At 36.7% G+C, this 13,037-nt stretch overlaps 1 protein-coding gene across 1 annotated transcript; it reads left to right on the top strand.

Moving 5' to 3' along the window:
• The first annotated feature begins 1,086 nt into the window (after positions 1 to 1,086).
• Positions 1,087 to 2,616, top strand: LOC145164088 (uncharacterized). Its single transcript, XM_079082813.1, has one exon. It carries the CDS (start codon positions 1,087 to 1,089, stop codon positions 2,614 to 2,616), a length of 1,530 nt encoding a protein of 509 aa, XP_078938939.1.
• Positions 2,617 to 13,037: the final 10,421 nt, after the last annotated feature.

The raw sequence follows: 13,037 nt of genomic DNA, 5'->3' as shown, positions 1-13,037 counted from the left end.
GACAACCATGGAGGAAATCAAGATCCTCCAAATCCACCTCCTGAACAAACCTTTAGACTGTGGGCTACCCAAGATGTTACCCAACAACCATTATGCATCAATTATCCTGCAACAATAAACTTTGAACTCAAATTCGGACTCATTCATTTGTTGCCTTCATTCTGTGGTCTTGAGAATGAAGACCCACACAAATTCCTTAAGGAATTTCATGTTGTTTGTGTGGGGATGAAACCACATGAAGTCACTAAAGTTCAAATAAAGTTAAGGGCATTCCCCTTTTCTTTACAAGATTAAGCCAAAGAGTGGTTATATGACTTACCACCGGGGTCAGTCATAACATGGAATGAACTTGCAAGGATATTTTTGGACAAATATTTTCCAGAAATGAGAGCTTCAGCCTTACGCAGAGAAATCATTGGTATTAAGCAACAGAAAAGAGAAGCTTTGCATACTTATTGGGAACGGATCAAGAAGTTGTGTTCAAGATGTCCAAAACATGGGATTTCAGAGTATCAATTGTTGTAATATTTTTATGAAGGAATGTCATCTTAGGATAAAAGATTGCTAAATGCATCAGTGGTGGATCAATAGCTGATAAAAATCCTACAGAAATCAGAGCTCTTATAAAAAACATGGCAGAAGAGTCCAAGCATACAACTAAAGAAGAAGAATGGTACAGTGATGCACTTAGAGCAGTGAAAGAAATTTCTACCCCAAAAATTAAGAGTTAACTTTCTGAGTTGACTAAAGTGGTGATGATGCTTGCTAAGGACAAGGGTGTGCAAGCACCAACAGTTAGACTTTGTGGTATTTGTACCCAAGTTGGATACCCCACTGATATGTGACCAATGTTACAAGAAGATATAGATCCCGTTCAAGCTATGGGATTTTCTTAATCAACAACAAGGAAACTTTCAGCCAAGAAGCAATCTGAATTGGCATCAACCCAATGCCAATTTTCAGCCAAGGCCACCACCTTATCAACAAAGACCTCAATATCAAAATCAAATGCATCACCAACAAAATTATCAACCAACTTTCCAACCCAATAAACCTCCTCATCAATCTCAATTCCAACCTCAAAACATGCAACAAGGAAGTAGTTCAAGTGGATCAGGAATGTCTTTGGAATATTTTGTTAAGAGTTTAGCCACAAGTACTCAAACATTTAAAAATGAAACTAAGGCGAGTATCAAGACTTTGGAGCAACAAATGACTCAACACGCCACTTCTGTGAGTAAATTGGAGTCACAAGGCAAATTACCTGCACAAACCGAAAAGAACCCAAAGCATAATGCATGTGCCATCACTTTGAGGAATGGAAAAGAATACGAAGGTCCAAATATGATTGAAGAAGAAGAGATGGAGTTAGAGAAAGAAGAAGAGAAGTCAAAAGTACCTTCAAAGCAAATACCCATTAAATTAAAAGTCACTCCTCCTCCATTTCCCACAAGGTTAAGCAAGTCTAAGCATGAGAGGGAAAACAATGAGATCATGGAGATGTTCAGAAAGGTTGAGGTAAATATTCCTCTAATTGATGCCATCAAAAAAGTCCCAAGTTATGCTAAATTCCTTAAGATATTATGCACATCTAAGAAAAGATTAAAAGGGAATGAAACGGTCAAAGTAGGTGAAAATGTATCTGTAGTGTTACAGAAAAGATTACGTCAAAAATGTAAGGACCCGGGTGTTTTCAGGGTTCCTTGCAAGTTAGGTAATCTTCATGTTCCACAAGCTATGCTAGACCGTGGAGCTTCTATCAATGTTTTTTCATATTCTATTTTTAAAACATTAAATATTGGCATATTGAAGAAGACCGGGGTAATCATTCAATTGGCTGACCGATCTTTAGTACATCCAAAAGGTGTGCTAGAAGATGTGTTAGTTCAAGTGAATGAATTTGTATTTCCAGAGGATTTTTATGACCTTCACATGGATGATGATGACTCACCAAATTTGAGTTCAATTCTTCTAAGAAGACCCTTTTTGAAAACAGCCCAGACAAAAGTTGATGTTTATGATGGTACATTGTCCATGGAATTTGATGGAAAGGTGATAAATTACAACATTTATGATGCTATGAGATATCCAAGTGATATTTCATATTTGAATTTTGTGGATGTCATTGAACCATCAACCGAAGAGTGTTTTGATTTGTCTAATCTCGATGTGTTAGCTCTAATTTTAGACAAGAATCTTCAAAAAGATGGAGTGGACAAACTTTCGAAGCAATTCAAAATCGATGAAGAGATTATGGAAGTTGTATCTTGCATGGATAAAAAAAAGAAAATAAGGTTTGATGTTCCAAAACTGAAATTATCAATTCCTAATGAGAAACTTGTTCCTTCTATTGTGCAGGCAACCGAATTGGAACTCAAAACTTTACCCGAGCATCTCAAGTATGCGTATCTTGGAGAGAAAGAGACTTTACCCGTGATCATTTCCACAAAATTGACAACAAAGGAAGAAGAAGAGCTTGTCACCAATTTGAAGGAGTATAAAAAGGCCATTGGGTGGACTATAGCCGACATAAAAGGGCTAATTCCTTCACTTTGCATGTACAGGATTTTATGGAAGAAGACTACAAACCTTCCCGAGAAGCTCAAAGACGCTTGAACCCTCCAATGATGGAGGTTGTGAAGAAAGAAATTATGAAGTTGTTGAATGCAGGAATGATCTATCCTACACCGGATAACAAGTGGGTAATCCCGGTCTAAGTTGTACCAAAGAAGACATGTATTACCATTACAAAGAATGACCAGGGTGAATTAATCCCCACTCGTGTGCAAAACGGGTGGAGAGTTTGCATAGACTATAGAAGACTCAATTCCTCAACCCGGAAAAATCATTTCCCACGTCCCTTCATTGCTCAAATGTTGGAAAGGTTAGCCGGAAAAACACACTATTGTTGCTTGGATGGGTATTTCGATTTCCAACAAATACCCGTTGCACCCGAGGATGAAGAAAAACCAATTTCACATGTCCTTTCGGAACATTTGCATATAGGCGGATGCCTTTTGGACTTTGCAATGCTCCTGCCACTTTTCAGAGGTGCATGGTAAGTATTTTTTTCGGAGTACGTTGAGGAAATCATTGAAGTATTTATGGATGATTTCACTGTTTATGGCAATTCTTTTCACGAATGTTTGGGTAATTTAAAAAAGATCTTGCAAAGATGTATTGAGTCCAACCTTGTTTTGAATTATGAAAATTGTCATTTTATGGTTGATAAAGGTCTTATACTTGGTCATGTTGTGTCTTATAAGGGTATAGAGGTAGACAAAGCAAAAATAGATGTCATTAAGTCTTTACCTTTCCCCACTTGTGTTCGCGAGGTATGCTCGTTTCTTGGTCATGCAGGTTTTTATAGAAGATTCATCAAAGATTTTTCCAATATATCTCGTCCCATGTGTGAGCTCCTACAAAAAGATGCCGAATTTGAATTTTCCAAGGAGTGCAAGCAAGTTTTTGATCAGTTGAAGGAGTTGTTAATCTCAACACCAATACTTCAATCACCGAATTGGAGTTTGCCATTTGAAATCATGTGTGATGCTAGCAATCATGTGGTTGGCACAGTGTTGGGGCAAAGAAAAGATCGAGTTCCCCATGTCATTTATTATGCCTCAAAGACACTTGATAATACACAAGCCAATTACTCAACAACTGAGAAAGAATTGCTATCTATTGTCTTTGCATTAGAGAAATTCCATCAATATTTGTTAGGTTCTAAAGTGATTGTTTATTCTGATCATGCAGCTATTAGATACCTACTTGCAAAGAAGTAGTCGAAGCCTAGACTCATTCGATGGGTTTTACTCTTACATGAGTTCGATATTAAAATCAAGGACAAGAGTGGAAAGTCAAACCTTGTGGCTGATCATCTTAGTAAGATTGTCTCCCGCGATGACTCAACTCCTATTCATGATGCATTTCCCGATGAGAATCTATTTTCAGCAAAAGTTGCCCTATAGTATGCCGATATTGTAAACTACATTGTCACAAATCAATTTCCACCAGACTTGACTCAATGGCAAAAAGACAAAATCAAGAAAGAAGCCAAGAGGTACGTATTAGATGAGCAATATTTGTGGAAATATTGTGCTGATCAAATGATTAGACGATGTGTGGAAGAACATCAGGTATCTTCTATGTTAACATTTTGTCACTCTTATGCTTGTGGAGGGCATTTTGGTCCTCAAAGAACTGCAAGAAAAGTATTAGAGAGTAGATTTTACTGGCCAAGTATTTTTCATGACTCTTATGTTTTTTGTGCAAGCTGTGATAAGTGTCAAAAGATGGGTTCTTTAAGCTCAAAGAATCAAATTCCCCTTAATCCCATTTAGTTTGTGAAAATTTCGATGTTTGGGGCATTGATTTCATGGGACCTTTCCCATCATCTTCGGGTTTTACTTACATTCTTTTGGTTGTGGATTATGTTTCTAAGTGGGTGGAAGCAAAAGCCACCCGTACTAACGATTCAAAAGTTGTGATAGATTTTTTGAAGGCTAACATCTTTTCTAGATTTGGTGTTCCAAAAGCCTTAATCAATGATCGTGGTTCACATTTTTGCAATCGTATGCTTGGAAGTGTCTTGAAGAAGTATGGTGTTACTCATAAAGTCTCCACAGCATACCATCCACAAACAAATGGACAAGCCAAAGTGAGCAATCGACAAATCAAAGGTATTTTGGAGAAAATTTTCAATACAACACGGAAAGATTGGAGTACTCGTCTTGATGATGCTTTGTGGGCATACTGCATTGCATTCAAAACTCCAATTGGGATGTCTCCATACCGCATTGTTTTTGGAAAACCATGCCGTTACCCGTTGAGTTGGAGCATAGAGCCTATTGGGCAGCCAAGCAATTTAATGTGGATTTAAATGAATTGGGAAAGAAGAGAAATCTTGACATACAAGAGCTTGAGGAGATCCGCAATGAAGCATATGAGAATGAAGTTCTTTACAAAGAAAAGACAAAAACATACCATGACAAGATGATTTCATGCAAGGTATTTGAAAAAGGTCAAAAGGTATTACTTTAGCACTCCTGTTTCAAATTAATTCCTGGTAAATTAAGGTCCCGTTGGGTGGGACCATTTGTTGTCACTAATGTTTTTGAGCATGGTGCAATAGAAATCACAAGTGAGAAAACCGGGAAGATCTTTAAGGTAAACGGTCGTCATTTAAAGCCTTATTATGAAGGATTTGAAGTAAAAAACGAGGAAGTGGAGGAAGTAGGGGATCCAAAGTACCAAGATTGACAAATAATTGGGGTCCATGTCGAGCGACCGACTTTAAACAAGGGCAGCTACCCGAGAGGTAACTTGGGGGTATTTTGGTCATTTTTGTACAAATTTTTGTATGGACAATTTCTTTCAAGTTTTTGTGTTCCAAGGTTCTTAGAATAATTAAGGGAATCTAAAAATAATTTTTTTGAAGATTGGAAGTGAGCGGATGTGAAAATAAATTTTTTTGGTGCGTTTCTTAGAACATTACACGGGTCGTGTAATGAATGCCTTTGCAAAACACGGCCGTGTAATGCAAAACTTGTATCAAGAAGTCTCCGAAACACAACTGTGTAACGTTGGCCTTACCATTACACGGGCCGTGTAACGGGGTCTGTGTAAAAAAAGAACGAGTTTTTAAAAGAAAAATTGTAGCTCATTCCTTTCTTCACACAACACTCCAATCTTCGATTTTTCCATGGAATTAAGCAAGCAAGGTATGATTTTTCAACCCCCTTTCTTCTTCCTTACACTCAAGCAACTCCAAAACACCATTACAATGGTGATTTTTCGGATTTTTGAAGAACCCTAGATAATGGGGTCCAAAAATTTTGTTTTGATTTCTTCAAATTGCTTGTAGAATAAGCTTGGGGAAGCATTATGGAAGAGATTACAAGTAATTTCAAGCAACAATTTCGTGTTTCAAGCTCCAAATCGGGTATTCTCTTTCCAATTCCTTGACTTTGCATTGTTAGTCATAAAAGCTTAAATCTTTGTGCTTAAACTATCAAATTGAGTGTTATTTGTGTGTTAGTCCTTTGAAGTGGTTGTACACTGTGCTTAAGAGTCAAATTTTTGTGCTTAAATTTCGTTTCTCTCATGGCTTCATCATCTCGTGGGGGTGGTAAAAAGGGTAGTTCCAAGCGTTCTAGAGTCATTGACTCTAATGTTAGTCAACATGACCCAAACCCTCCACGCCAAAATTATGGTGAATTGGCATTCTTAGATTCTCAACAAGAAGCTAGGTATCATAATTTTCTTGGATGTAGGCGCGTAACACATAAATTCGCGGACATGCCCACTCTCGAGTCCCTCCATATACATGACCAAGTCCGTGTTTTGTTCATAAATATTGGATGGGAAGGGTTGTTGTGATTGCATGATGTTGGTTATGTCCAACCTACTCTTGAATTTTTGTCGTCTGTTTCCTTCAATCATCGAACCGAATATCTCTCATTCTGTGCTTTCAGCCGTAATTATCAGTTGCATAAAAATCAATTATGTGAACTCATTGGTGCTCCAATTGCTAACACTTATAGTCCATTTCACATATTTAATTTTCCATTTCAAGAAGATTCTAAAGATTTTTGGGAGAGAATTTTAGGAATGAACTATGTTCCAAGCGCTGCCAAAGCGTCAAGTATCATACATCATGTCCTTAAGGCCACCCATCGCATCCTTATCGCATCCTTGCCTCTGTTGTATTTCCACAAAATGAGATAAGCAAGGCTGGCCAAAAAGAATTAGAGCTTATGTGGTGTATGATCCACAACCCAAATCAACTTCCCGATTTTGGATTATGGATCATCTTCAAATTGTTGAAAATATCTCGCAACACTAGTGGTAAATTACTTTGTGGGGGTATGATCATAATTATCCTCAAACACCTAGCTCTTTCCATTTGTTTTCCACCCAGTCTCGATATCATTGAGGGAGAAACTCGCCTCACAACAAACATCTTGCAAAATATGCATTTGTTCCATCTAGATTATGAAACACACGTCGTTTATTATATGATTACCTCAGTATTGATCATCAAAATGCCCAACTTCTTAGATTGTTCAATCCCGTACACAACACTGTTTGGCGCCTTAGGTCCAATTTAGGTGTCCGATGCCTGAGCCTGATTCTGATGAGGATGAGGATGAGCCCATTCCTGATGCAACCATACCTGATGTTGTTGCGCTAGTGCAGCAGGAGCCTGTCACACATCCCTATCATGACATGTATATGCAAGAATTTTGTAGGTTACATGAAGACAATAGGCGTTTGCATTGTGACTATTCTGAACTTTATGACAGTGTTTGTGAGATAAATATTGATATGGTGGAGTTTGGAGAAGAGTTCTATACCTTTAGAGACAATCAACAAGCACGCAACCAACATGTAAATTCCCTTGTGACCGACATGCATAGGGTACTCTATTTAGGTGGTCAACCCACACGACCACCTTATTACCCTCAATATCCACACTACCCTCCACCATACAATCCACAATTTCCACATCAATATCCTCCGCCATTTCCACCTCAAATCCTCAGTAATCTGTCCTGCTCTCTTCCCAAGCATTGAGGACGATGCATATTTTTAAGCTTGGGGAGGGATGTATTATATTGCGTTGTATATATATATATATATATATATATATATATATATATATATATATATATATATATATATATATATATATATATATATATATATATATATAAGTTGCATATTCATTCATTGCATTAAAAAAATACAAAACATAAAAATACAAAAAAAAGATCTTTCTTTCTCATTTAGGTTTTAAGGTCATTTCATGAATTTTTCTCTCCTCTTTCTTCTCGTCTTTAGAATGCCTTTAACTTTTTGTCACAATACACGGTTAAGTTCAAAGTTTTGTTTGGTTATACCCCGTATACATGTGGTGTCACTAATTTGTGAAACTTTAGAACTATTGAGAACACATTTATTTGCTAATTCACTTCGTGGCTGTGCATTGAGGTATATTATGACAAGCAGCTCCTCTTAAATAATTCCGGTCACAGCAGGTGATAATCAAATATGGGGCGTTTTAAAATACCCGTGAGTACGTCATTATGAGAATCGGTAAGGCATAAGGTGGCGCAGAAGTTCGTTTGTTTTTCTAGTTTCATTTTTAGTTTTATGTTGTTAATCGTTTGTATATATGTTTGTTTTTACTTTATTTTGTAGTATTTAGTTTAGATTAATTGACTTTTTGTTGAATTATATATGATCTTCGCTTGGTTCAAAAAGATTGGTTAAAAAAAAGGATTTATGCAACTTTTTCAACATTTGTCTTTATGCATTTTAAGGTCAAATCGATTTTTTTCAAAAGATAGTTGTTAAAGTTGTTTATTATTTTCATTTTAGTTTTCTAGTTGTAAATATTAGAAGTTTCAAGTTTATTGTTATTTTAAACGACTTTGTTTCTCAAAGTCAAAAAACCGCTAAGTCATCAAAATGACGGATTTCAAAGTCAAACCTCTACAAATGTTTGTCATTTGAAAAAGGGTTCTTCAAAAGTCAATTTATCAAGTTTTGTGTTCAAGTTTCATTTAAAAAAATAAAAAATAAAAAAAGGAAAAAAAAGAGGGTTTAATTTATGTTTGTTTTTCATTTCTTTTGTAATATTTAAGTTGAGTCTTTGTACATATTCATGCTGCTTTCTAATTAAAAAAAAATTGAAAAAAAAAAGAACTGAACCAAGCCTTTCCAGATTTATCATGATGATATTTTCACAGGAAATTCGTTTGTGTTTAATTTTGTTGGCTTGTTTACCATTGATAGTTTATTTTGAGGTCAACAACCATGTTATACGGTTCTATTTTGCTTGTTCTGTATATTTGTTGTTGTATATATTTCTTTTGCGCTCTTGTTATGGTCATGGATTTATCTCCTATTATGGATTGCTGAGAGTTGACACGGGTTTTGGAAGAAGATATGAAGATTGTACAACCGCAAGCTGTTGAAGAGCATGGAGATAAGACTAAGAAGAATGGGATATGCCTTACCGACGCATGAGCGCCTTCCACCTTAAATAACGAGTGTAGATTCTTTGATAGGAGTGAGTTCACACATCTTGTGAAATGAGTGCATACACAAGTTGAGTGCTTCAGTGAGCACGCCCTATAGATGGAGATGCACCTGCCTTGTCCGTAAAAGTTACTAGGGGATGCCTTATACTATGGTTCTATGCATTTAAACCAAGTGATTGGAAATGTTTGTGTTTCATGCCTTCTACTGTCCTGATTTGGAATGCAGTACATTAGTATGTGTATGGGGTATAGGTTGACAACTCTTTAATCATGATTATGTTGTCGGGATAAATAATTTGAGGCATTCTTTCTTTTTATTTCTATGTTTGCATTTATATATTTGCATTTGCATTCATCTTTTCCAAGGTTGACTCTTGTTTTGTTTTCTTGAGGACAAGAAAAGGTTCAATCTTGGGGAGATTTGTTAGGTGCATAAATTGCACCTTTTCATAGGTTAATTTCATGTTTATTTATAGCACTGCATTGCATTTTTAATGTAACTTTCCTGCATTTTGCATTTAGGGACATTATCGAGGATCTATCGATATTTCACCATTTTTTGTGGATGTTGCACGGTAATTTGAAGATTGGAGCATGCTTAGGATGTTCAAGGGAAGCTCTCGGTGAAATTTCGGAATTTTCAGAGCTAAATTGAAGAAATGAAAAAAAAATCAGAAATTGACTATTGTGTACTGCGTTACACGGCCCACGCTTTGGCAAGGCATACATTACGCGGTTGTGTTTCACATGTAATTTAGCACGAGAGGGCCATTACACGGCCGTATAACGGCAAGGCATACGTTACACGGGCCGTATAACGTGATCTGATGGCTTTTGAAATTGTAACTTTCGATTTATCTTGGGTTGTTGGCACATTAAGACATAACTTCGACTTGGGACTTCAAGAGGGCGATTTTGGGATATCATACCATTACTTAGCACTTTGGAAACACTTTAATTTGCATTTTGTAAGTTGAATTGAAGATCAAAACTTGTTGAATTTGTAGTTTGATTTAGCCATGTATGGCTAACTTCTCTATCATTTTTCGATTCTAGATTCTTAAGTGTTTGTTGTTAGATTGTAATTTGCACTTGATTTTATGTTTATCATCTAGTAATTATTGATTTGGTCTTAAATATATGTTTGATTGGTTCTCTTTTCACTTGATCAATGAATTAGTGTTCTTATTAATCTAGTTAGTCAAATTGTGAAATTCGTATATGTTTTATGAATTGATGTTGGTAACATGCACTTGATTGGTTGTAAATAGATCAAAATTAGTGTAATCAAAGATTAGATGTTCATATTCCCGAACTTATGAGAAATGTTGGACATTGTTGGTAATTGTTGCAAGAACTTAATGTCATTTAATGATTTGATGCAAGAGCTTATTTGAATTGAATCAATTAAATGATGCTTTATTTGAAGAACATATTTTAAATGAAACATTTTTGTTAACTTGGATATTAGAGTTTATTAATATCTAAATTACCAACCTAGATCGAACATGAATTATAGTCATATTATATCTACAACATAACACATACAATGGAATCAGAATCGGAAATGTCTTTCACTTATTGAATTTTAGTATAAATTTTGTTTGTTTATGAAGTTCAATTTGAAGTCACACAAAACCCCCCATTTTAACATTGATTGTATGATGTGTGAGAACATGGCTAAATAAGAAATCCCGTATTCCTGTGGACCGACCCTGCTTACTCTATATTATCTTTAGTGTATGTAGTAGCAGTGACTTGTATTTTATTGTTATTATTTTATCCCATTATTTGTTGGTTTGACAACCAAACACTCATCCTGGCACCAACAAGTACATACTTCTGAAAATCATCAGCCACCACTTGAGAAGATCGCAAAACCCTAGCCATCTGTTCCTTATCAGAGTAAAGACTAAACGACTGATAAAAAATCGGAGCGGTTCGACGATTCATAAAACCCACACGTTTAACGTTCACCAAATAGTAACGACTCACCCAGTTCTTCAAAGAATTCTTATGGTCCACCCATGATTGTAGAAATCGCTACTCGGTACCTATTCGGCCGACTACCGAGTAACGAGTACTCTGGAGTACTCAGGAGTACTCGGGGAGTACTCAGATTCGGTAATTCATCTAGAAATATTTTTAGGGAAATTAAATATGTCAAAACCATAAGTTAAAACCATATGTTGATTGAAATATATAACAAAATTATATACATGTGAATATATAAACACTGAAAAACACACAATGGTTTCACTTCGTGAATAATTACTAAAAATTTAAGATATATATATCTAGTAATAATCACATGTGTATGTGTTAAATAATAAATCATTAAGTATATTATACATATTAATCACCGAGTTTAGCAGCACTACTCGCTTCAGTAAGGGGTCGATCGGGGAGTACTTAGATTCTGTAACTCGCATCGGTAAGGGGTCGAGTAGGGAGTTCTCGGCCGAGTAATCGGCCAACTCAACGAGTTTTACAACACTGGGTCCACCACAATAGCATGACTATCTTTCCGAATGACGAACATATAACTCTCAGCGGAAGAAGCAGCGACAAATAAGAAAAAATGGCGGAAGACCCACATGTCAGGGTTGAATCCATGAGCCTGAAAAAGTATCTCGAATGCAACCACCTTGTTTACTCCATTAGGAACCAACTGATTGATGTGAACCTTATGATGATGAAGAACCTCCGACGGATTGATGAAGTTTGCATGCTCCCAAGGAAAGGTCACATCGTCTTCCGACTGAGAGCCGTTTTCTCCCGGAGAGCAGCAAACTGATCGGGGGTAGGAGCAAAGCTGATCGAAAAATCCATGACAAAAAAAAGCGTAGACGCAGAGAGAGAACAAGAGAAAGACCGGGAGAAAGAGCAAGAATGTGGAAAGACGAAGAGGAAAAGCCTATAAAAACATAGAAGGGAAGAAAATTCGAAAACCTTAATGATGGCGGGTGACGTCACGACTGAAAATCGATGCAACGTGCAGCCGAAAAGACAGTGACCAAACGTCACTTGAGACTAATCCCATCCGTTGCAACTAAGCACGCCTATGCCGCTACAGATAAGACTAGGGAGACTTGATAACGTGCCTCCTAGGTACGCCAGAAATACCAAGGGCACAGGCTGCATAGCCAAGCCCGCCACCTTTCCAGCGTTGGCCTTCACTTAGTCCATTCCGGATTGGGACATCCCCTGATGACCAAAATCCGGCCTGACACATACGTGGGAAAGTCAACAGACGACAAACCGTCACATGCTAACTCCAGTATGGGTGCACACACCATTACCGTGGCTAAGCCAATCACGGCTTTGACAGGGGACAAAGGCACGATCCGCCAATCAGCGTCTCTGTCCCGATCGGGGTTTGACACCCTTGTCCCTATGAGCGGGGTCCGTGCCTAGGTACTCACTATAAAAGGCCACACGCCTCCAACGATAAAGGGATCTGAACCCTAACTCTCTAAGCTTACCGCTAAACACACTATCCGTTCTCTAAGGAACTGACTTGACCGTCAGAGTGCTCTCCTGGACCTTCTCCCGGAGAACGACTGACGACCTTGTTTTGTTGTGATTGTAGATCTCCACCGAGATACACCCGCACAAACCACTCAAATCATCTATGAGGTCCAATACCACATCATATATATATAACCTCTTTCTCTCTCTCTCTCTCGCTCTCTCTCTCTCTCTCTCTCTCTCTCTCTCTCTCTATATATATATATATATATATATATATATATATATATATATATATATATATATATATATATATATATATATATATATATATATATATATAGGTTTAGGTTCTATGGAAAACAAAAAAACCCTAAAAATCATAAAAATGCATAAAAAAAATACTTAGAGATCACAAATTTTTTTTTGAATTTTTTTATCAAAAAATCGCAGCTTTTAACATAAAATCGCTGAAATTTTTTTTTTTACAAAAATAAAAAGAAAATTGATTTTTTT

Source organism: Lactuca virosa, chromosome 3, assembly GCF_052849685.1.
Source record: "Lactuca virosa cultivar CGN04683 chromosome 3, Lactuca_virosa_CGN04683_v6, whole genome shotgun sequence".
NCBI classification, from domain to species: Eukaryota; Viridiplantae; Streptophyta; class Magnoliopsida; order Asterales; family Asteraceae; genus Lactuca; species Lactuca virosa.
This window is presented reverse-complemented; position numbering and strand designations above follow the sequence as displayed.